This window comes from Lutra lutra, chromosome 1 (genome assembly GCF_902655055.1).
Source record: "Lutra lutra chromosome 1, mLutLut1.2, whole genome shotgun sequence".
Classification (NCBI taxonomy): domain Eukaryota; kingdom Metazoa; phylum Chordata; class Mammalia; order Carnivora; family Mustelidae; genus Lutra; species Lutra lutra.
Genome location: NC_062278.1, coordinates 54119101 through 54143808, shown reverse-complemented (window position 1 = coordinate 54143808; position 24708 = coordinate 54119101). Strand labels below are relative to the sequence as shown.

At 36.4% G+C, this 24708-nt stretch overlaps 1 protein-coding gene across 6 annotated transcripts in view; it reads left to right on the top strand.

Moving 5' to 3' along the window:
• CBLB (Cbl proto-oncogene B) overlaps positions 1-24708 on the top strand; it is a 226102-nt gene that overhangs the window by 184008 nt on the left and 17386 nt on the right. For 4 of the 6 annotated variants that reach the window (XM_047723547.1, XM_047723549.1, XM_047723551.1 and 1 more), the window contains exons 14-18: positions 4429-4575; positions 7630-7727; positions 7843-7974; positions 10548-10688; positions 18548-18667. In XM_047723547.1, coding sequence (XP_047579503.1) covers positions 4429-4575; positions 7630-7727; positions 7843-7974; positions 10548-10688; positions 18548-18667 — 638 coding nt within the window. The remainder of the gene's footprint in view (positions 1-4428; positions 4576-7629; positions 7728-7842; positions 7975-10547; positions 10689-18547; positions 18668-24708) is intronic. The other 2 variants (XM_047723550.1, XM_047723552.1) reach the window with 1 other exon arrangement.

Below are 24708 nucleotides of genomic sequence, written 5' to 3'. Positions count from 1 at the left end.
CTGTTTTGTCAGGCAATGTCACTGGGGGTTCACAGACAGTGAAAATGAATATTTCTACTTTGCCTTTTTTCTGGAAAAGTTGATGGACTAAGTGAGTTATCAAGAATTGTTCAACTGAAGGAAAGGAAGTACGTGGCAATGGTGGTATTTGAGTTATAAGTTACATAAATAAAGCCAGTGGGATACTCAGGTCACCCCTCTGATTATGTGCCTTACACCAAGAATATAAAATGCTGTGGAGGAGTGTGTCTGTGAGTTCGTTTTGAAATGTACAAATCACTAAGAACAGCGTTGGAAAATATATTCTTGGTTTGTTTCAAGTGTGCACTTGCAGAAAATGGATGTGTTTCTCACTGAAGGCTCCGATAACTAACATACAGTGGGTTTTTTTTTTTTTTAAGATTTTTATTTATTTATGACAGAGAGAGAGATCACAAGTAGGCAGAGAGGCAGGCAGAGAGAGAGGAGGAAGCAGACTCCCTGCCGAGCAGAGAGCCCGATGTGAGGCTCGATCCCAGGACCCTGGTGATCATGACCCGAGCCGAAGGCAGCGGCTTAATCCACTGAGCCACCCAGGCGCCCCCATACAGTGGGTTTAACAAGAGGGACAGGTTGGGGAGAGAATGGCTGTGCATCTTTGAAAGGATGTGTCCTTGTACATTACCAGCGTATTAACTGCCGAATGACAGCCACAGTGCAAAGCACTCCGCTCTGGGTATGATGATGATATAAAGGGAATGAACTAATGGGTGTAAATGATAAGATGGTTTACTTGGCAGCTTTAACTTGGAACCAGCCAAATATGATTTGCTCTGTTTTGTTCCTCTGATATCCTAAACATTTCTCAGAAGCCATATCAATGACTGAAAATTTTCTTGTGTCCCATAAGTTAGGTATTTTCTCCACTGCCAAAAGTAAACATACATGATAGCCAATGAAATTTGTGAAACTAATTCTTTTACCACTTACTTAGTGGCAAGTAAAATTGAACCTACTTTTTGAATTTGTTTGTGAAGGGGAAAAAAAAATCCCACATATAACTACAAGTAGTGTAATTATTTACATGAATCAAGATTTCTCTTTTGGTATCTTATATACAAATTCTTTATCTTATTTGTACCTTCTCTTTTTTATAAAATTTCATGCTTTAGAGAAGTGTAGAGTAATTAGAGACTTTATTTTTTTTTTAGATTCACAGCAAACTTAAAGCAAAATTCACAGCAAAATCAAAGCAAAGGTACAGCAGTTTCCCTTATACTGACTACCCCACACATGCCTCGCCTTTCCATCATCAACATTCCACAATAGTGATATCTTTGTTAAAACGGCTGAACCTGTATTGACACATAATCACCCAAAGTTCATACTGTACATTCCTGTTTTTTTTTTTTTTTATGATAGAAACTGCTTTTATTTTTACCTTCAGAACTAGATAAGATTAGGGACACCTGTGTAGCTCTGTGAGTTAAGCATCTGCCTTCGGCTCAGGTCATGATCCCAGAGTCCTGGGATCGAGTCCAGCATTGGGCTCCTCCTTGCCCAACGAGGAGCCTGCTTCTCCCTCTGCCTGCCATTCCCTCTGCTTGTGCGTGTGCTCTCTAGCTCTCTCTTTCTCTGACAAATAAATAAAAATCTTTAAAAAAAAAAAACCGGATGAGGTTAATTTGATATAAAAACATATGCTGAATAAAATATACTGGAAGGAGGGGCACTTGTGTGGCATCGCTGGTTAAACATCCCATTAAGCATCTGACTCTTGGTTTTCAGCTGGGGTCTTGATCTCAGGATTGCGAGCTCGAGCCCGGCATCGTGCTCTCTGCTGAGCACAGAGTCTGCTAAAATTTCTCCCCTCCCTCGGGGCGCCTGGGTGGCTCAGTGGGTTAAAGCCTCTGCCTTCAGCTCAGATCATGATCCCAGCAGGGTCCTGAGATCGAGCCCCGAGTCGGGCTCTCTGCCCCGCAGGGAGCCTGCTTCCTCCCCCTCTCTCTCTGCCTGCCTCTCTGCCTGCCTCTCTGCCTACTTGTGATTTCTCTCTCTCTGTCAAATAAATAAAATCTTTAAAAAAAAAAAAAATTCTCTCTCCTTCTCCTTCTGCCCCTCCCCCATGCATTCTCTCCCTCTATAAAATAAATAAGATAAATCTTTCAAACAATTTAAAAAATGCACTAGAATGATATTATAAACTGGCTTATTGAAGTAGAATATTTTACTGATACAAGAAGTTTGCCTTAACACAAAGAGGAAAAATAAAATTTGACTTTCAAACTTATTAAAATGGTGATAAATGGAATATTTAATCACTTTTTTGGATTTGGATACAAATGCCAGTTGAAGACATTTTCCATTTCTGGACATAATCCACTAAAATCCATTTAAGCTAATAATCTATGATTAGTAAATTTTAGCAGTAAGCCTTTATTATTCCATAAAATCTTAGGTGGGCTTTACTTTCCATTTTCTTCAGAAATATTCCATCTGTTGATTTGCAGCAAAGCAAAAGAGTAGGGGCGGGAGTTACCCAGATGAAATTCTTTATCACTGAAGAGACTCAGGCATGACAGATGTGATTTCAAAAACCGTCCATTCTTGTCTCAATGTGTAGTGCTTCTTTGGGAACTCTTAAATCTTTGGAAGTAACACAACAGGCAGATGGTAGATTTCTGACATTGATTTTGTTGAACATTTGGTTAATACGTCTTTTTCTTTTATACAAGATATGCTTGAATTGCAAAAGAAAAAAGGATTTATTATGAATGAAAGTATATTAGGATATAGAAAGGTTGTATATTGTTTCATTTGTCAATAGAACCCATTCCGATCCTTGAGTTAGGTAAATCGATGTCCATGTTTATAAGACTTCATAGAAAGGTTCTGTTTGAAATTCCTACCCCAATGCCTCTCAGGTCCCCATTTGACAGTCCACGTACTCCCTGCCTTCATTTAGAATATACATACCTCTTCTACGGTTACACCACACAGGAGGTGTAACCCTCAGGTCATTAATCAAGTCATTAGCTTGGGCTCTGGGCAGTGACAGCAGGCTTTTTGTTACTGTGTCACTCTTTCACCTGACTATAAACTGTCGTTTGAACTTGGAGATTTTTCAAACAAACAAGAATTCAAAAATCAGTACTGAAAAAGTCTTCAAAGACAGGCAAAAATATGCTTTTGGAAAGTCTTAGGAGAGATTTCTCTTTAATCTATGAACTTTCTTAGGATTCAAATACATAGTAGAAACTTGAAAACTTATATGTTTTTCACAATGTCTTCTTGTAATGGGCACAAAGAAAAGCCCTTAAAATTTTTCTCATTCTAACTAGTGAGAAGAAATCTAAATGAAAAAGTTATTTCAGGCTCCATGGCACATATACCAAAGGACTTTTGCTCCCTCTACAGAAGGTGCTTCAAAATTGCAGTCACAGACATTAAAAAAAACAACAACAACCAAAAAAACCCTTTAATGAAACCGAGGTTTCACCATGATTAACAAAAGCTTTGGGTTTATATATACCAACAGTGTCTTGCAAATTGGTTGGGTGTCAGAAAGTTAGGGTAGGTTCATGTGTTACTACTTTATATTTTTCACTTGCATAAGCAAGGATTAGATTAAACTCCATTAGCAACGACTGTGAAAATCAGCCAGGTTTTGTTTCCTTGTTTGGCTTTGTTTTATTTTTTTTTATTTACTCTCATGGATGAGTAAAATACTTGAAAATTTCTTTCGGTATTAGGCGATTGTTGTACTCATCTTCATTCTTTTTTATTTAGCCGGAGAACTGAAGCCATCAAAATAATGTACTATACCTCAAAGACTTAATAAGTTTGCTTATTATCTACTTCTAATTGTTCCAATCATTTCCAGTTCTTACTAGTTCTTGGGGAAAAAAATTAACAATTTGAATTGTACTTGAACTTCGCAGGAGAAGGAATTCATTTAATTGAACTGGATTTTTTTTTCAGCTTATAGGTAATATTCACAAGAGGTAGAAAGTTTGACCTTTCTATAAAGACTTCATTAATACATAAAACTACCATGTGTATATATTTATTATCTTAATTTACCCATTTAAGTTAAATTGGAACAAAATGTTAATATTTTAATAGCTTTGGTTTAGATAATTTTATACATTCTCTTTTAACTTTAAGACCTTTTTATTTAATTTGACAGGATACTAGTTTTTCTTACTGTGCCATTTAAAATTATAAGTATGAAAATTCTTTTATTTCATCAATAGAATCTTAACAAAAGATTGAAAAATCCTTTTCATCTATATTTAGTAGAAGAACAGTCCTTCTGATGTTAGCCTGTAATTGAAAAATGAATACAAGTGACAAAATGGCTCTTTTGATTTGATTATATCACATCTGACTTGCCTGTTCTGAATTGTTATGCTTAAAGCAGACTGGCTTTTCTTCCCTCTCTGGTAGGTGTACTGGCCCGTTAGCAAATTCCCTTTCAGAGAAAACCAGAGACCCAGTAGAGGAAGATGACGATGAATACAAGATTCCTTCATCCCATCCTGTTTCCCTGAATTCACAACCATCTCATTGCCATAATGTAAAACCTCCTCCTAGGTAAGCATATGGGCAGCATTTTATCACCTCATGCCTGCATAAGCATTATCATATGTGGTTTTTGTTTTTAAGCAGCTGAATCACATGTATTTAATTAAAAATCCTTGATTTCTTGGTCCAAGCCCCTTCTTCCTATATACGATTTTCTGCATTATTTTCAGAGAGTACTAAAAGATGCAGATTTCTCATTAATCAGAAAGTCATTTAGCTAAATTAATTGACTAGTAAATCTAATGGAACATTTTGTTGCCCTTCTCTCACCCTGCCCCCCCCAAGCAAGTCATAGCCTAATAAGGCTTTGCTGTGTATTACCTATTGTGGCGATCAATTCATCCACTTTCAATACACTATTTTCGGTGCATTTTATCAGTTCTAAGCCCATATCTCATGAAGAAAATCAGTGCTCGGACACTAAAGTATTACCGAACCTTCCTTAGAATTTTTTTCATGATATAAAGACTAGTATATATTCATTTCCCTTCTTGATATGCTACCTACTTCTACTCGTCAGATCTTAAAGTAAAAAGGAAAAAAAAAAAACTGAAAGTATTTTCCTTAGCTATTTTTTTTTTAAATCAGAAACTATTTTTCTTTTCCTTAGATTGAATAAGATTGTGAGGGATCGTATCTTTTTTTTTTTTTTTTCTTCTTGTCAGTTGTTTGTTCTCATAACGGAGACATCCTTGGTCTTTGAAGTGGCAGCTCCACTGAGGTATATAACAGTTATTAAAAATGGTGGCATATATTGAAATATTAGTATGTGCTTAAGTAGAAGGGTGATTCTTCCCTTACATAATTGATTTAGTAATCTGTAATCTCAAGTATTTTTCTTTTCTCTCATCTGACTTACGTGAGGTACTCAGTAAGTCAAATCCCGGTTTTAAAACTTTCTTTGTGAGTTCACTGCCTTTGTGAGACAGAGTCCCTGGAGCGATGCTCGGCACACAGCCTAGGGGTCGACCGTGGCTGGTGGCCCAGCCTTCGTGCCTTCCAGCAGCTCTTGATTGAGGATAGAACTGCCCAGCACTTCAGCCATCTCAGCCATCTCTACTTTGTGTGCTATTTCCTTTTCAAGGTCAAGTCAATCAGTGGAAAGCATTTTATGAGTGAAGTATTTCCTTCTTTACAGATGAAAGATCCAAAAAATGTTTTAGTGCCTTTCTTTGAGTATCACATGGAGGTGAAAATGCAATACTTGGAAAAGAGGAGCAAATCTTCATTTTCACCAGAGAGCTGTCTGCATGAGTGATCCTGGTTAGAATTATCAACACTCTGCAGTATTCTTCACCAGAATTACTAACATTCTGCATCTAGGGCTTCATATTTCAAAACAAGAAAACCAAAGCATTTCTTGCTAATCAGTGGTATCTAAGACATTTGTTGATAAAACGGTATCATTGAGAAGATAAATAACTGAGAGGCAATTTGTTATATCAGAAGAACCAAATGTCTACTACTCTTACTAGAGAGGGAAGTTATTCCTTCACATCACATACAAATTGTCGCAATTTTTAGTCCTTTTGGCCCTGACAAATGGATAGTAATTTTTAAAGACTGAAATAAGATGAGCTTTTTTGGTTTCCTTGGGATTTCATTTTTTTTTTCCATTGCTGAAAAAGTGAGAGGTATAATTTAAATGCTTTAAATTTTAATTGTCAGATCATATTGGATGAGATTTTTGGTGGCAGGCTTCCCAAATCCTGAAAATAAATTTGAATTATGACCACCATTACTATCTTCCTATTGTTACAGAGAAGTAATAAATGTTGATAATCCCTAGCCTTAATTGGAGTGGATTTTTTATCTAATTTGTTCTCGAAAGCCGATGGATGAAGTAACAACTTATGTCCTCCACAGAGCACTTGTTAAGCTTAAACGTTTCCTTTCCCAGTGTTTTCCCCCTTTGGAACATCAGAAGAAATAAATTGTCAATATGTGGAAAAAGTTAAAGAGTAGATGAATAATTCAATTCAGTTCCAGTAAAAATCCATCATTATTATGAAAATTCAATACATGATAACTATTTTAAAATGAACCATCTCTGGCCCCTGAAACAGACATGGCCACCAGAGAGAATGGAAATGAATTTCAGATGAAGCTCTCTTGCAGTAACTATTTAAATGTCCACTATCTCCTCGATTATGTATGTACTTTTACTATGCCCCAAGAATTCAGAGTAAACCAGAGTAAAGGAAAATATAAACTCTGCTTTCTATAGCTTTTTGTGAACAGAATAACTTGGTGAGCAGATAGTTCATTGTTACACAGCTATATTCTCAAGACAAAATGTGCTTTGTACTTTCTCTTCCTGCTATCTTCTAATACCCCAGTTTTGTCCATTATGCATATGGTAGGATTCCAGTATATTAATACAAACAATAAAAATACTTTTTTAATAATTATTATTCTTTGCAGACAAACAGATTAAAATGTTTGTTGTGTACCCAAGGCCTTTGCCAAAGTCATTTCTCTACAGCTATCCAAAGTGCTGGGAGTTTCGGTCATAGCAGTAGTGAAATTCTAACATAGACTCTAGGTCTTCAAATATGCCTATCATAATTTTAATGAAATTTCAGAACATTTAATAATTCTTCTGTGATGGGCTCTAGCTTATTATTAGGAAACCTTAAATTACAGAAATACTATGTTACATACCATCAACAAATAAGTCATTGGGACTATTACATATTTATTTTTGCCTTACTACATGTTTTTCTGCAAAAACTTGACAAGGTGTCATTGAACTTGTCCAAATACATGTTAATTTTCACAGATTTGTTTAGCTTATCAGTAATTTTTGTGGCCTTTGTAATTCTTGATTTCACTTTAAAAAAAGATTGTTTTCCATAAGATATTTATTCTTCTTTGTAAAAATAATTAAATAAGAATAAGAATACCTTGAAGTATTCTTATTCTTTTTCCAAAAAAGGAAATTATATTTATTTTCAAGCTTTAGCATATGAGCAGGATTCCTAGTTCCTATCACCCCTCCAAATTACTTTTAAAAATAAAATAGTTTTCCTTATGATTTTTGTCCTTTGATCTCTGCCTTAGGTCTTGTGATAATGGTCACTGTATATTGAATGGAACCCATGGTACATCTTCAGAGATGAAGAAATCAAACATCCCTGAATTAGGCATATATTTAAAGGGTATGTATAAAACGTATTCTCTTTGTGTTCTACATCTTAATGGTCAGAATTTAAAGGCAAAATTCCATGCCATTGTTGTACTGAAAATACATTAAGATTTTGTGTTATCCTCTAGGAGATGTTTTTGATTCAGCCTCTGATCCAGTGCCATTACCACCTGCCAGGCCTCCAACTCGGGACAATCCAAAGCATGGTTCTTCACTCAACAGGACGCCCTCTGATTATGATCTTCTCATCCCTCCATTAGGTTGAAACCTTTAAAACAATTTCCAACAAGCCACCCTGCCTCTTCTTTCAGTTAATATCTGAATTATCAGATTTCAGTGTAACACAGACTTACAAGGGTATGAATTTGTCTGAATTAGAATGGCTTCTCTAGGTAGTGGTGGCTCTGGGGTTCATTCCATTTACATGATTGAAGCAGTGGTGTACAGGGCTGGCCATCAATCTGCATTTTATCAAGTCCTCTCTTCACGTACTAAATGCAGTCTAAAAAACCTGTGAGAGCATCCTTTCTTCCCTTGAGCCCTTGTGTTCTAGTAGACCTGAAGTGTTCATCTGAGATTTAAGTACAATTCCTAATGACTGTGTACTTACTCTGTCTTTCAGCATAACATGGCCCCTTTCCACTTACTTAGCTAATTACATTATGGGAAATTAAATATTCTATTGTAAAGAACTGAGAAATACATTCTGTCTTATAATCACTGCAATTACACATACAGAGAATCTCCATCTTCTTTGGTTTGAATTTTGATAAAAAGTGTGTGTGTGTGCATGTGTGAAGGTACACGTGTATGTAAAAGCTGGCTGGTGCTGGTATCTGTGTTTATTAAATCTAGGTAGGAAGCTTCTCACCCTGTTTCTAGAGGAAGACAGAATCTCCGCACACCTTCAGGCTTCACAGTAACAAGTCACCATAACGTAATGTCTGATGAAGGTCCATCTGTAAGCTTCCCTGAATCGATTGCTAGACACCCAGAACTGTCAAATGACCCTTTTGATGTTTTCCCGACACCATCACCTCATGTTTCTAGTTGCCTAATTGCAGTGTCTGGCTCCTGCACTTTCCATACTCAGGGCTTCGTTCCCACCTACATCAATTACAGGCAGCTGCTGACTTCTTTACCTATGGGGTGTTTCTGTTTTGTTTTGTTTTTTTCCTCCCTCCCACTTCTTCCTGCGTGCCGGTTTTTGACCTATTACCCAAGTCTAAATGACCTAGATCAGCATTGTCCAGTGGAAGGTTATGTGGTGATGTAAAGAATCTATACATTCACCTGCGCGACTGTGGATGGCACTTGACTTTTAATGTGAACGAAGCAGTACGGACGGTGGCTACCGTAGCAGACAATGCAGATTAGTACTCCAGCCTGTCATTGTAACTCAGCCTTCCTCTCGCTCTTCACGCACATCTCATGCTTTATTTATACCCTTTATGCTACTCCCTCTGTCTGGAAGACACCGTCCTTGCCTTTAATGAGTAAATGTTTTTGAGCCTTTGAGAGCCAGACCTCTCCGTTCTTGTAACACCTGGCTGAATACCGCTTTCTACTTTTCCTGTCCCCCTGACAATGCAGAGCTCTCTCTGTGAGACCTGAGGCACTCTCACCTGTGAATCATACCTCTTTGTGAGTTTTTCTTAGATCTTCTTGTGGAATCCAAGCTCCTTGCATCAGGGCCTTGTGATTTTGATCTTCACATTACCTATGTGCCTAGCATGGTACCTGACATTTAGGGGCTGAAAAAAAAGATTTGGATGAATAAGATAATGAGTGTAGCGGATAGCTGAAGGTTGGAAGGATAGCAAAACTCTCTTCCCCTCTCCCCACACCTTCAAATATTATTAAGTTAGTAAAAGACTTATGATCATTAGAGAAACTACTTTGAATATGTTTTATAAGGCAAGTTGGATGAATGATAAAAACTATTTTTCTATAAAATATACCTTTGGCTTAAGTCAATAAATTTAAATACATGAATTTTTATTATTGGAATATGTAGGTGTTTGCTTATACCCTGTTTTATTCACAGAGTATTTGAGATTACTTACAAAAATACATACATTGCAGTTTTATTGTTTTAAAGAATTGAGATGGGGAAAATATGAGTAGAATAGTAAGATGTGGCAAGGGAAAATAAGTAGACATAAAAGCATGCTACAATATTCTGTAGTTACTAAAGCTGGGAAATATGCAAATATAAGTAGTTTGGGGACCACAGAAGAGAGTTCTATATTTAACTGTTCCTCTTTAGAGATATCTGATAAATAGAAAAATACATTCCTCTACTATAGGTACATTTTCTGTATTTTGACAATGAAATATATGGAACATTAGTTTAAATGAATTAAAATCCTGAAGAATAAAGTTTAAAAGATAATCTGTTCTGTGACATTAAATTTCTTGTGCACAGTGTGATTTTCTAGTAAGAGGCTGTGAACTCATATTGTTACATAAGAAGGTCTGTTTTGATGGTATGACCTATAATAATTTTTAGTTCAAACTTCGTGTCTTAACATGATAAAGGTTACAAGTAGATAATAAGCTCTTTCATAACCTGCAGTGGTGCTTTTTACCAGAAAGGCCTGGGAGTTTGAAAAGCTCGCACATGTACATGTGTGTTTGTGTGCCTGTGTTTCTCTTCAGACACTCCCAGAAAATAAGCAGCTTTCGTTCTCAAAGTTGGTAAACTGCGAGATAAACCCTGCAGGTGAAGTTCTTTATGAGCAGCAAGAGAAAATCAATCATTACTTTGGCCTGATGCTGTGTTTTCATTGATGAAGTTCTGCTGTTGATATTCACCTTTCTTCAAATGCAGGTGAAGATGGTTTTGATGCCCTCCCCCCATCCCTCCCACCTCCCCCACCTCCCGCAAGACACAGCCTCATTGAACACTCAAAACCTCCCGGCTCCAACAGCCGACCATCCTCAGGACAGGACCTTTTCCTTCTTCCTTCAGGTAAGCGGGGAAAAGCCAAAGAAAACTTTTCAACTAAAGCAAGAATATTTCTAGGATCATACTGTCAAATAAACATCAGTAATGTACCAGTTTCTAACTCTCTAGCAGGAAAATCTGGGTAGAGAAAATCAGCAGTTGTCTAGCTTTGCTTGTCAATTGGTTGATTTAATGCAAAGGATTGCAAAAATGTCAGAAGCAGTAGGAGTCATAGATGCTGTAGAGCTCGTCCAATCCAGATAACATCCTTGTGCCACAGAAGGCATCCCTGAGACCCGAAAGGGCTCCATGGTTGGGCGAGTAGTGATAAGGACAGAATTCAGACTCTCCTGATCCTGAGTGTCGTATTTTTTCCCTAGTAAGTTTTAATTTTACTAGCTATGGCTTCGGGTCATAATTGTATTCAAAAAGATAATGTTTTGGTAAATTGCATTATTACAACATCAGTAGATAAGTTTTTCTGAAATATCTGCATTTTATTGTTACCATCGTTTTTAATATCTTAACGCAAATTATTGTTTTTCATGGAAAAATTAAAACATAACTCTTTTTTTTAGCCTTTAAAGTGAGGAATAGAAATAAAAACAAAGAGACTTATCATAAGCCATCCACTCCACTATTCAGGACTGTCAGAAAAAAATAGTTACATTGAATCTACTGACATTAACTATTCCGATCTGTCATGTTGGTGAGACTGTGATCAGTGCTCAGAAACCTTTGTCTCAATTTGGTTTGGATAAACATAGGGTAAAAATTTTCTTTTTAAGAATTACCTTACATTTTTATATTAAATAAATCTGAAAATAAGTGCTCAGTTTGACTTTGGGCTGCCTTTGTATCTCAGTGAAAACTTGGGAAACTTAGCCATTATCATTCTCCTTTGTTATTCATGTTCCTAGGTTTTTTTTCCATTCAGTTTAATAACTTAGAAGATTTGAGGTGATTTATGGATGAGACACACAAATTATACACCTATAACTTGGAATAGGTAGCTTCAGCTTCTAAAAGAGATTCATTTTTTAAGATATAATTTTGAATTTAGTTTTTCATCAGTAAATAATGATTGAATTGTCCTCTGTGTCACACGCACCGTGAGATGCCTCGCTCCCCTCCTGGCATCCATGAATTCACTGGATACTACCAATCAAAGAGCGAGGGCCATACCCCTTCTAATCCAAGGAGAAAGCATGGTAACTGTTAGGCTCCTAGGAGTGCCAGGGTGGCTCAGTTGGTTTAGCATCTACCTTCTATTCAGGTTATGATCCCAGAGTCCTGGGATCGAGTCTCCTATCATATCTTGTATCTCAGGCTCCCTGCTCAGTGGGGAGTCTGCTTCCCCCTCTGATCCTCCCCCCTCTCCTAGGCTCTCTCTCTCTCAGGTAAATAAATAAAATCTTACAAAAAACAACAACAACAACAAAAAGCAACTATTGGGCTCCTATTCATTCTTATAAACACCAATAACATTTGCTATCTTTTTCACTTATTCAAATCTTTTATACATGGATTTTAACATTAAAAAAAAAAAGTCACTCTAAACCTTAGTTAACCTTTTGAAACCAAGGCTAACTTCTGTGTAAGTCTCTGGTCAGATTCCTACAAGGTACCTATCACCTTTTATTTATGTGATTTAAGCCCCATTAAATAAAAACCAACGTAGTGCCTTCTTTTTAAAATTAAGTCAAGCTTTCCAGGAGTTGGAAGAGAACATTTTACACAAACATACATGTTTACCTGTTTTTAATCAAAAGAGTTAACTGTAAAATGTTTTAGTTATAGTTTTATTTTTTATTGTGCTTTACATAAAAAAACTTCATAAAAATGCTGTCGATATTACTTAAAAAATTACAAAATGAAAATGCCCCTTTTATTAGATAAAGTTGTATAAACCATTTTATTTCATATAAAGGTTCGCTTGTTTTGTTTTTACTTGGCTGCAGTCAGCTCAGCAACAGGCATCCTTGACTTACAATATGAGGCCTGTATGGGGCCAAGGTGTTGTCACTGGGACCTGCTGACCATCTCTTGACCTCCTTTCGTACATGTGGGGAGTCTAATTCCACTCTCCATAATGTTGACATCTCTTGATAATAAATACTTCTAAGAAAAAAAGATAGTAACTTCTTTTCCTCTTCCAGCCTTTCTTAGCAATAATGTGACAAACTTTTAGTCTGTTGCCAGATCCTATAGGAGATCCATTGAGACCATTGCTTTTTTTTTTTTTAATGATTTTATTTATTTATTTATTTGTCAGAGAGTGTGAGAGAGAACACACAAGCAGGCAGAGTGGCAGGCAGAGGCAGAGAAGCAGGCTCCCTGCTGAGCAAGGAGCCCGACGCAGGGCTCCATCCCAGGACCCTGCAATCATGACCTGAGCTGAAGGCAGCAGCCTCACTGACTGAGCCACCGAGGCGTTAAAAGACAACTGCTTTTAATCAATTCTATTTATATTTTATTAAAGCATAATTAACATACAGTGTTACACTGTTTCAGGTGTACAACATATTGATTCAGTAATTCTGTATGCTACTCAGTGTTGCCCAAAAGGTAGTCACCTTTCTCACCATACAGTGTTGTAGTATTATTGACTCTATTCCCTATGCTGTACTTTGAGTCTCTGTGATTTATTTTATACCTGGAAGTTTGTACTCTCTTAATCTCCTTGAACCACATATGTTAGATCTCCTCCTTTTTCAAAGAACTATTTTAATTCTTCTTACATACTAATAGAACATGAAGGTTTCTTTTGACCCATAAATAAATATTTAAGTATCATTTTGCGAATGATTTAATATATTATGCATCTAAAGTAGAAGATTTGTGGCCTTTCTTCACTCTTATTTCAGTGAACTTCATTAAAGAACACTATAAATGATAAATGAACGTTTGACTCGCTAGTTGTAGAGCCATAAAGGGGAAATAGAGGGGATTCACTGTGTTAAAGGCAACTGCATGAGTTTTGTACAGCTGTTGCTTTCCCTGTTGTTCATTCGGGAAGATTTTAGTCTAGTATAATGGTAAACCTCTACTGGGCATGTTTGAGATTTTGACTTCCTTAATGAAATAATTGTCCCTACTTGAAGACAAAAGATAGATGTCTTAAAAAAAAAAAAAAAAAAAAAAAAAAAAAAAGATTGCTTTTCTCTCGGTGTGGTGTTAAACCCCTGATCAAACCTCCCTCTTTATTCCCAGCATTTAGTGCCCTTACACACTTGAGTCAGGTTCACCTTTCCAGGCTTCTAAGCCCACTGACTTCTGTGTAGCAACGGTTTTCAAACTGCAGGGTCCTGTGTTTCTGCGAAGGAGCCTCAGGACTCCTGCAAGACGATACGGGCAAACAAAGCAGGGGCACGGCTCTGATGCTTCTTTTATCTGTTTTCCGTTTTCAGCCTGCATGCGAGATTTCTTTCAGCAAATAGTCATGCCACTGCTGTGCCTGAGCATCTATTCCGGATGGGCTAGTCCTATCCTAACAAAACCTGAAGAATCTTCAAAAAAAGGCTTTATACTTTGCTAGCGTATCTGTGCTTTTGTTCAGATTACAAAAAGGCACTTCTTTTGTGCCAGTGGGTTGAAAGCGGCCCCCGTCCTTCCCCCTTGTGCCAGGGCCAGTGCTCCAGGAACAAAGCCAAGGCTGTATTACAGTCTGCTCATTCCCATAACTACATGTCTTTGTGCAGTGCACAAAATACGCAACATATCCAGCAGCCCTCATTGAACCTTGCTTCCACTATTTTTCTAACCTGGAATCTCTTTTGAATTCCTTATCTGATCTTCAAGTCACAATTCAACTCGAAAAGCTAAAACATTTGACTTGATTACAGTTAAATGAGTATTTTCCAGTTCCATCCAGAAATGCAAGGTCATAAGTAAAATAGGTTATTTAGGTCATTAGCAAGAGTTACTGAAGAGGATTTGGGTGGTTGTGTTAACTCTGACCTTTATGAACCACCATCACCATGTGGCTACCAAGGGAGCTCTTGCCATTTGAAGGTTGCACTCAGATTTCAGACCCGAGGAGGAGTGAGGTGAGCTCCTGTGCTCTGCTGGCATGGAGACCACTGTGGTGAGATGTTGAAGGACTGATGGGCTAGAGCAGTGGTGGGTTCTCAGATTGTAGTCTGCAAACCAGCCCCATCAGTGTCACTGGGGGATTTACCTAAGATTACAATTCTTAAGCTCCACAGAGCACTTACTGAATCAGAAATTCTGGGAGTAGGGCCCAGCAATCTTCACACAAGCCTTCTGGGGGACTGTGAGGCAAGCTCGATTTTGAGAAATACTGAGTTGGGGTATTCATGGTGGAGGGCAGCCGGGGTGGTAAAGGGAATTTATACCTGACTGCAGGAACCACACTGGATTAAAAGAACTGCAGTGCTTAATGAGCAAGACGACCTTGGAGATATATATATGGGGATTGTGTCTAGTTACAGTATCTGTGAAGGAAGGGCTAGATTTCCTCAGTGTTTCCTCTGAAGGGCAGACCAGTGAGAAGGATGATTAAGAATAAAAATGTCATTGTAATTTCCTAAAGTAAGAATTCTTAAACATTTTTTTAAAGAATTATTGTGTCAGAGGAGTGGTGAGTTCTCTAACACTGGAGGATTTAATCGGTGGGCGGATCACTACCTAGTAGGGATTTTATGAATGCAAGTTAAAGAGTGAGGGCCACAGAGAGGAAGGACTTTTGTTTCACCTAAATACTCTTCAGACCCCTCTAACAATTAGAGCCTGCTTTAATTTAATTTGGAGGATAACAGATAAATCTTCCAGATGGTTTTTGGACAGCCCTGCAGGAAAGATGCCGCTGTTTTAACTGTCCAATTTTATTTGCCTCTTTTTCTACACTTGAGTAAATATTTGGGAAGTGTTTCAGATAATGGGAAGGAAAAAAAAAAGGAATTAAGAAAAACATTCCATAGTGCCGCCTCCTATAACCATTTGATAGGTTTCCTTCTTACACAGCATAATTTCGATCAATACGTATTTTCCCACTTCTTTTATAGTGAGCAAACCTTTCCTCCCAGTCTTTCCTTAGATTTTTATAATCTCTAAACTAAGTATTAAAATTTCACTTTAGCATTACCATACTGTAAATCACAGGCAATAGTACTTTACTTTTTAGAACAGATTAATCCCATCGTGTTTATTCACTCATTTCTCGAACATTTATTACTATGTAAATTGTGCATTGGCTATGGTATTTTCAATTTGTATGTTTTAATTCTAACTGTGGATATAACATTTTACTTTAATTAGTTTTTGAAGAACTTATTTTTAAAAACTTGATTGCTTTTCAAATTTTCTTTATCAGGAGACGGTGGTTATTGTACTGTTTGGAGTAATTGGGTTGTGTATCTTTTCCCATTGAAGCATGAATACTTTCGACTTTACAAGTTGCCCTAGAAGCCCAGTATGCCCTATACCTGACCAGTAGCAAACTTAGCGTGAAGGAAGACACATATGGTAGTGAGACAGAACTGAACTAAGTATTTTGCTATTTATGGTAATATTTTTAGTGTACCTAGTGACTTTTAAAGTAAAATAGTTTAATGGAGCAATATCCTACAACTATATATTTTGTAGTCTATTTATGACCCTGCAGTATATCTGGAATCTAATGTTTAGTCTTAAATGCACATTTAGTAACAGCATAAGTATATTTGACAAACCTTTACATTTACCCCTAAAGAAATCTTGTTAAAGTGTATTATTGTAATAAGCAATCTTTCCTCAGACCTAATGTTATATCAGTGATGCTTAAAATGCACAATAACAGAGGGTAGGTTTTATTGAATATTCAAATCTAAATCTTTGGGGAAATTTCTAAACTTGGGCAGAAATCACCATACCTAGTTCCAAATACTTTACTCTTCCAAATCAAAAGATTAACATTTGTTGCATGGGATTTGATTTATCTTCTCATTGCTTCCTAAAATGTTTCAGCAAAATTAATGAGGCTGAACCATTGACTCTTCAAATTCCAAAAGTGCAAAATCTAACACTAATTTTAAGCTTGAATTTAATGAAAGCAAGTTAAGTAACCTTACTTAGGTCAGAAAGTCTCCAGCAAACCTAGGGATAGTTATTGTACTCAAAATGGGGCAAGTAATAATCAAAGACTTCAACTCTTGACTTAGGCTATCTAGTTAAAAATTAGCATAAATATGTGTTCATTTTCTTCTTAAATAATCAAGTTCTCATGTATTCTTAATGATAAACTTCAAGGGATGTTAAAACAATGAAATAGGGGCGCCTGGGTGGCTCAGTGGGTTAAGCCTCTGCCTTCAGCTCAGGGTCATGATCTCAGGGTCCTGGGATTGAGCCCCCCATCGGGCTCTCTGCTCGGCAGGGAGCCTGCTTTCCCCTCTCTCTCTGCCTGCCTCTCTGCCTACTTGTGATCTCTCTCTCTCTCTCTCTCTGTCAAATAAATAAATTTTTTTTAAAAATGAAATATAATTGGATCCTTAATATTTACAATCTTAAGCTTATGTTAGCAATTCAGATTTCACTGATTTTGAATTTATGAAAAATATAAATTGGTTTTGGTTTATTTTGATAGTTAAAAGCAAATATTTATAATGTTTAGGCTGCTTGGCAAGCAGTGTGCTCGGTACTCTGTGTCAGGGGATATAATTCAAACATGATGAGTAACATAACATTCCTTCTTATTATACCTCTGGAGATACTGGCAGACATAAAAGAAAGTAATATGAGAGAAGAAAACAGAGGAGCAGAGATAGAAGTGATGGCTAAATAAATTACCAGTGAACCAGACATTGCAGAGGTGATGTGTATGTACTCAGAAATGAAACCAGTTCTGTGGATTTAAATCCATAGACTACTAATTTTAAACCAGTTAGATTTATTGTCCTAACAATTTAATATGGTACCACTGACAAGATTTATTTTTCTGCCTTCGGTTCCAGTTAATACATGTCATTAAAAGTAACAAAATAATTTTTAATTTGTGTATAATTTATAATTTGCACTGTTGCAGAAGCCCCCACTCTGATTACCAAGGTGGTTAAAAATATCACTTTTTACTGTATATGCAAAGCTTAATGTTACTAATAGCACAATTTTTAACAATTGAGTCTACTCTCCAGTGACCCAGTTAAAAATGACTTTTAGCATAAGAAGCCCAGTGTAGTAGTAGTTTAAAAGGCACTTTGTATATACAGGAGATCTCACACACATGGATTCATTTAATCCTCACAAATCCCAAATGTCAGATTCATTTTACAGATTATGCCTAACACTTAGAGCTTAACTGATTTTGATAATGACTCTTACAGGCAAAATTCAAAACATTTTTTCCTTTTAAATGTGCAAGTCTCCTTAAAAAAAAAAAAAGATTATTTGAGAAAGAGAGAGCAAGAGCAGGAGGAAGGGCAGAGGGAGAAGCAGACTCCCCAGTGAGTAGGGAGCCAGACTCAGGGCTGTGTCCCAGGACCCTTGTGGCTTCATGCAAGGACCCCAGGATCCTGACCTGGGCTGAATGCAGACGCTTATCTGACTGAGCCACCCAGGCGCCCCTACTTTGCAACAGTTTCTATTCATAGTACAGGACAGAATGGAACAGAAAATAAGAATTCAAAGCAGCTTTTAATACCAAGAAGTTTATAATTAAGATCTGAAAAATATATAATTAGTACTTCGTATTGTCTAGGAATAAATGGGAAGAGCCAATCTGAGCAAGTAACGAATAAGTTAGAAAATAGGATTAGAAGATGGTTAATATCAGTCATGAAACTCTTATTCTAATTTATTTTCAAAACCTTTACTCTTTCTAGAATGTTTTTCTTCACCCACTTCATAGAGATAATCATTTTAATTTGAAAATTATCTTTACTTTTAAGATCCCTTTTTTGATCCAGCAAGTGGCCAAGTTCCTTTGCCTCCTGCTAGGAGATTACCAGGTGAAAATGTCAAATCCAACAGAACATCACAGGACTATGATCAGCTTCCTTCCTCTTCAGGTGAGTTGGCTAATAATAGTAATAATGCTTCCTTAATGTTCATATAGTGCTCTTTGCTTTTCAGAGCACCTTTCTATTCATTATATAACTTAACAAGCACTGCCAGCCTAAAAAAAGTATTTTTATCACTTTACAATTTGCTTATAAAGCTTGTATGATGAGAGGAATGCCTACAAAACTGCCTCATGAAATAGGAAAAAAAAAAGATACCTTCATATTTTCTTTGTTCACTCAGTTAAGCACATATTCTGATTTAGAATCTATTCATTCTCTAACTTTTGTTTTACCTTACCGGATAGGAGAAGTGGGAAAAATCTCTGTGCATCAAAATGCTGCATTCTCTTATTTTTTTTGACTAAAGGAAGAAATCTCTAGAATTACTATCAGCACCAAACTATTAATTTCCAAAGGGCCGTGCCACAGTGTTCCACTGGCCACTATTAAGTAGAATGGGGGAGGAGGAGGTTCCATTTTCGTAAATACCGGTCCTGCTCCTGGCCGTTGATACTGAAATGCTGCTGCTGTGCTTCTTGGGGAGGCCTTCCCCTACACCATAACTCAGATGGTTCCCTAGACCTTACGCAGTCATTTTCTGTGTGGATCTTGTGCTTCTTCTTCAGTGCACCTGTCACTACCCAATGCCATTCATTTGTTTGCTTGATTTGTTATTTGTCTCTCTTCTTTGCTAGAATATTAATGCTTTGAAGATAGGAGTCTTGCTTGCTTCACTGCTATGTCCCCGTATGTTCACAAGAGTGCCCAGCGCATGATTGTTGCATAGGTGGATAGCTGGGGAGTGGATGGGTAGAAGGAAAGGAGAGTAGCAGATGTATGTGTTATGCTGAACACACAGTTTTCTTTGTTGAAGTACCGTTGACACAATGTTACATTAGTTTCAGGTGTACAAATAGTGATTTGATGACTCCATGCCTTATGGTATGCTCACCATACCTACCCTCTGTCACCATTCAGTGTCCTTACAATACCACTGACTATATTCCCTGTGTTATACCTGTTATCCTTGTGACTTACTGATTCCATAACTGGAAGCCACACACCTTTACCAGTTTTGCCTGTCCTCCTACACCCCTCCTGTCTAGAAACCATCAGTTTGTTCTCTGTGGGCCTGTTTCTGCTTTTAGGGTTTTTTTGTTCATTTGTTTTTCTTGTAGATTCCTCATATAAGTGAAATCAGATACATCTGTCTTTTTCTGACTTATCTCACTTAGCATAATAGTGTTTAAGTCCATCCATGTTGTCACAAATGGCAAGATAGCATTCTTTTTTATGGCTTTATGGCTGAGAAATATTCTGTATATATACACACAGACACACACATACACACACACACATTTACCCATTCATTGATTAGTGGACACTTGTGTTGCTTCCTTACCTGGGCTATTATAGATAATGCTGCTGCAAAAAACATAGGGGTGCATTTTCAATTTAGTGCTTTTGTTTTCTTTGGGCAAATAACAGTAGTGGAATTACTGGATCATATGGTACTTCTATTTTAACCTCCAGACTGTTTTCCCCAATGGCTGTACCAGTTTACATTCCCACCAACAGTGCTGGAGGGCTTCTTTTTGCACATCCTCACCAACACTTGTTCTTTTTCTTTTTGATTCTAGCCATTCTGACTGGTGCAAGGTGATCTCCTTGTGGTTTTGACTTGTATTTCCCTGGCAGTTAGTGACATTGAGCATTTTTTCATGTGTCCGTTGCCCATCTCTATGTCTTCTTTGAAAAAATTCACTCACGTCCTCTGCCTCTTGTTATCTGGGGGGAGGGGCATTGAGTTGTAGAAGTTCTTATATATTTGGAACATTAACCTCTAATAAAATACATCATTTGCAAATAGCTTCTCCCATTCAGTATGTTAACTTTTGGGGGGTTTTTTGATGGTTTCTTTCATGGTGCAAAAGCTTTTTATTTCAGTGTAATCCCAATCATTTAGTTGAGGAGACCTAGCTAGAAAAACGTTGCTAGGCTGATGTCAGAGAAATTACTGCCTAAGTTTTCTAGGAGTTTTATGGTTTCAGGTCTCACAGTTAGGTCTTTAATCCATTTTGAGTTTCTTTTTTGTGTATCATGTAAGAAAATGGTTGAGTTTCATTCTTTTGCAGCTGTCCAGTTTTCCCAGCACCATTTGTTAAAGAGACCGTCTTTTTCACATTGTATATTCTTGCCTTTGTTGCAGATTAATTGACCATATAACCACGGCTTTACTTCTGGGCTCTCAATTCTGTTCCATTGACCTTTGTGTCTAATTTTGTGCCACTACCATAGTGTTTTGATTACTGCAGCTTTCTAGTATATCTTTAATCTAGGATTGCGATACCCCCAGTTACATTTTTCTTTTTCAGGATCGCTTTGGCTATTTGTGGTCTTTTGTGGTTCCATACACATTTTAGTACTATCTCTTCTAGTTCGGTGAAAAATGCTTTGTGTATTTTGATAGAGAATGCATTGAATCTGTAGATTGCTTTCGGTAGTATGAGATTTTAATTCTACCAGTCCATGAGCATGAAAGATTTTTCAATTTCTTGTATCCTCTTCAGTTTCTTTCACCAGTGTCTTGTGGTTTTCAAAGTACAGATTTTTCACTTCTTCCTTGGTTAAGTTTATTCCTAGGTATTTTGTTCTTTTTGATGCAGTTGTAAATGAGATTTTCTTAATTTGTCTCTCTGCTACTTCATTATTAGTATATAGAAATGCAACTGATTTCTGTGGATTAATTTTGTATTCTGCAATTCTACTGAATTCACTTATTCTAGCTGTTTTTTGGTAGAATCTTTAGGGTTTTCTGTACATGTGTACAGAATAAATACTGTACTGTAAATAGTGTAAATAGTGACAGTTTTTCTCTGATTGCTGTGGCTAAGACTATGTTGAATAAAAGTGGCAAGAGTGGACATCCTTGTCTTCCTCTTGGTATTAGGGGAAAAGCTCAGTTTTTCACTGTTGTGTATGATGTTAGCTATGTATTCTTCACATATGGCCTTTATTATGTTGAGATATGTTCCCTTTAACCCCTTTTGTTGAGAGTTTTTATCCTGAGCAGATGCTGAATCTTGTCCAAGGCTTTTTTCTGTATCTATTAAGATTTTTATCCTGTTCTGTTGTGGTATATCATGCTGATCGATTTGTAAATATGGAAGCATCCCTGCATCTCTAGGATAAATTCCACTTGATCATGGTGAGTTATCCTTTTAATGTATTTTTGAATGTAGTTTACTAATATTTTGAAGATTCTGGCATCTATGTTTATCAAGAATAATGACCTGTAATTTTCTTTTCTTATGGTGTCTTTGTCTTGGTGGTTTTGCAATCAGGGTAATGATGGTCTTGCAGAATGTATTTGGAAGCTTCAATTTTTTTTTTTTAATAGTTTGAGGAGAACAGGTATTAACTCTTCTTTAAGTATTTGGTAGAACTCCTATGAATCCATCTGGTCCTGGATTTTTGTTGGGAGGTTTTTGATTATCAATTCAATTTCATTACTAGTAATTGATCTATTCAGATTTTCTATTTCATTCTAATTTAGTTTCAGAAGATCTGGTGTTTCTAGAAATTTATCTATTTCTTCTAGTTTGTCCACTGCATGATGATATAAATTTTCGGCATGTAATTTTTGGCATATAATTTTTTTGTAATAGTTTCTTAAACTCATACTTTGTACTCTGTGACTTCAATTGTTACTTCTGTTTTGTTTCTGATTTTATTGTGTTTTTATTTCTCGATGATCCAGCTAAAGGTTTATCAATTTTGTCTGTTTTTTCCAAAGAACCAGCTCTTGGTTTCATTGATCTTTTACAGTGTTTTTTTAGTCTCTAATTCATTTATTTCTGCTCTGGTTGTTTTTGTTTCCTACTTGTACTAACTTGGGTTCTGTTTCTCTTCTTTTTCCAGAAATTTTACATTTAAGTTTAGGTTGTTTATTGAGATTTCTGGTGTTTCTTGAGATAGGTCCGTATCACTATAAATTTCACTTTAGAACTGCTTCTCTATATCCCAAAGATGTTAGAATGTTATGTTTTCATTTTCATGTTTCCATGTATTATTTTATTTCACCATTGACTTGTTGACCCATTGGTTGTTTGGTAGCATGTTGTTTAGCCTCCATGTGTTTGTACTTTTTCCAGTTTTTCTCTTCTTATGATTGATTTCTAGTTTCATAACATGTGGTTTGAAAAGATGTAGGATATGATTTCATTCTTATTAAATTTGAGATTTGTTTTGTGGCCTAACATGTGATCTGTTCTAGAGAATGTTCCATTTGCACTTAAAATGAATATGTCTTATTGTTTTTGCATGGAATGTTCTGTATATATCTGAAGTCCATCCGGTTTGATGTGTTGTTCAAAGACATTATTTCCTTACTAATTTTCTGCTTGGTTAATCTATCCATTGATGTAAATGGAGTGTCACTGTCTCCTACTATTACTGTAGCACCATCAGTCATACTCCCTTCATGTCTGTCTCTCTTTGTCATATGTACTTAGGTGTTTCAGTGTTGCTGGTATAGATACTTAAAACCATTAAATCCTCCTATTGGACTGACCCCTTTATCATTATGTAGTGCCCTTCTTTGTCTTATGTTATAGTCATTGTTTTAAAGTCTATTTTGTCTGGTAAGTTACTACCCTAGCTTTTTTTTTTTTTTTTTTTTAATCTCCATTCTTATGGAATATTTTTTCCCATCCTTTCACTTTCGGGCCATATGTGTCTTTAGATCTGAAGCAGATCTCATGTACTTACCATATAGATAAGTCTTGTTTTTTATCCATTTAGATGTCCCATTTCTTTTGATTGGAGTATTTAGATCATTTACTTTAGTTATTGATAGGTATGTGCATTTTGCCATTTTGTTAATTGGTTTTATGTTCTTCTTTCCTTTCTCTCATTACTTGTGATTGATGACTTTCTGTAGTATTATGCTTAGCTTTCTTTCCCTTTATTTTTTGTGTATCTATTACAGGTGTTGGGTTTATAGTAACATCCTAAGTATATACCAGTCTATAGTAAGTTGATGGTCATTTGAGTTTGAACCTATGCTAAAAAAGCATTCTTACTCCCCCCTCCAAATTTTATGTATATGTTTTATTCATAATTTTATTCTAATTCTGACCTTTTATTAAAGGAGTTCCTTTGATATTTCTTGTAATGCTGGTTTAGTGCTGATTAATTTCTTTAACTTTTGTTTATCTGGGAAATTCTATCTTTAATTCTGAATGACAGCCTTTCTGGGTAGAGTATTCTTGGTTGTAGGTCTTTTTCCTTTCAGTACCTTGGATATATCATGCCACTCCTATCTGGCCTGCAAAGTTTCTGCTGAGAGATAAGCCTTGTGGGGTTTCCCTGGTATATAACTTTTTGCTTCTGTCTTGATGCTTTTAAAATTCTCTTTATCTTTAACCTTTGACATTTTAACTATTACATGTCATAGTGTGGACCTCCATGGGTTTAACTTGTTCAGAACTCCCTGTGCTTCCTGAATCTGGAGGTTAGGGACGTTTTTAGCTATTTCCTAAAATACGTTTTTCTGTCTCTCTTCTCCCTGTGGAACCCCTATAATGTAAATATTTGTTTGCTTGATGTTGTTCAAGAGATCCTTTAACCTATCCTCATTTTTTAAATTCTTTTTCCTTTTTGCTGTTCAGCTTGGGTGCTTTCCATTACCCTGTCTTCCAGACCCATTTTTCTACATCTGCTAAACTACTATGAATCTCCTCTAGTGTATTTTTCATTTTAATTATTGTATTATTCAGCTCTGGTTGGTTCTTTTTTATATTTTTCATCTCTTCATTGAAGTTCTAAGTTCTTCCACTCTTCTCTGCAGCCCAATGATCATTTTTATGATGACCGTAAACTCTAAAGCAATATGGCTGATAATCTACATTTCATTTAGTTCTTTTCCTTGGGTTTTGTCTTGTTCCATCACTTGGAGTATGTTCCTCTGTCTTGTCATTTTGGTTGATTTTTGTGCCTATGAATTAGGTAGAACAACAACTTCTCCTAAACTTGAATGAGCACTC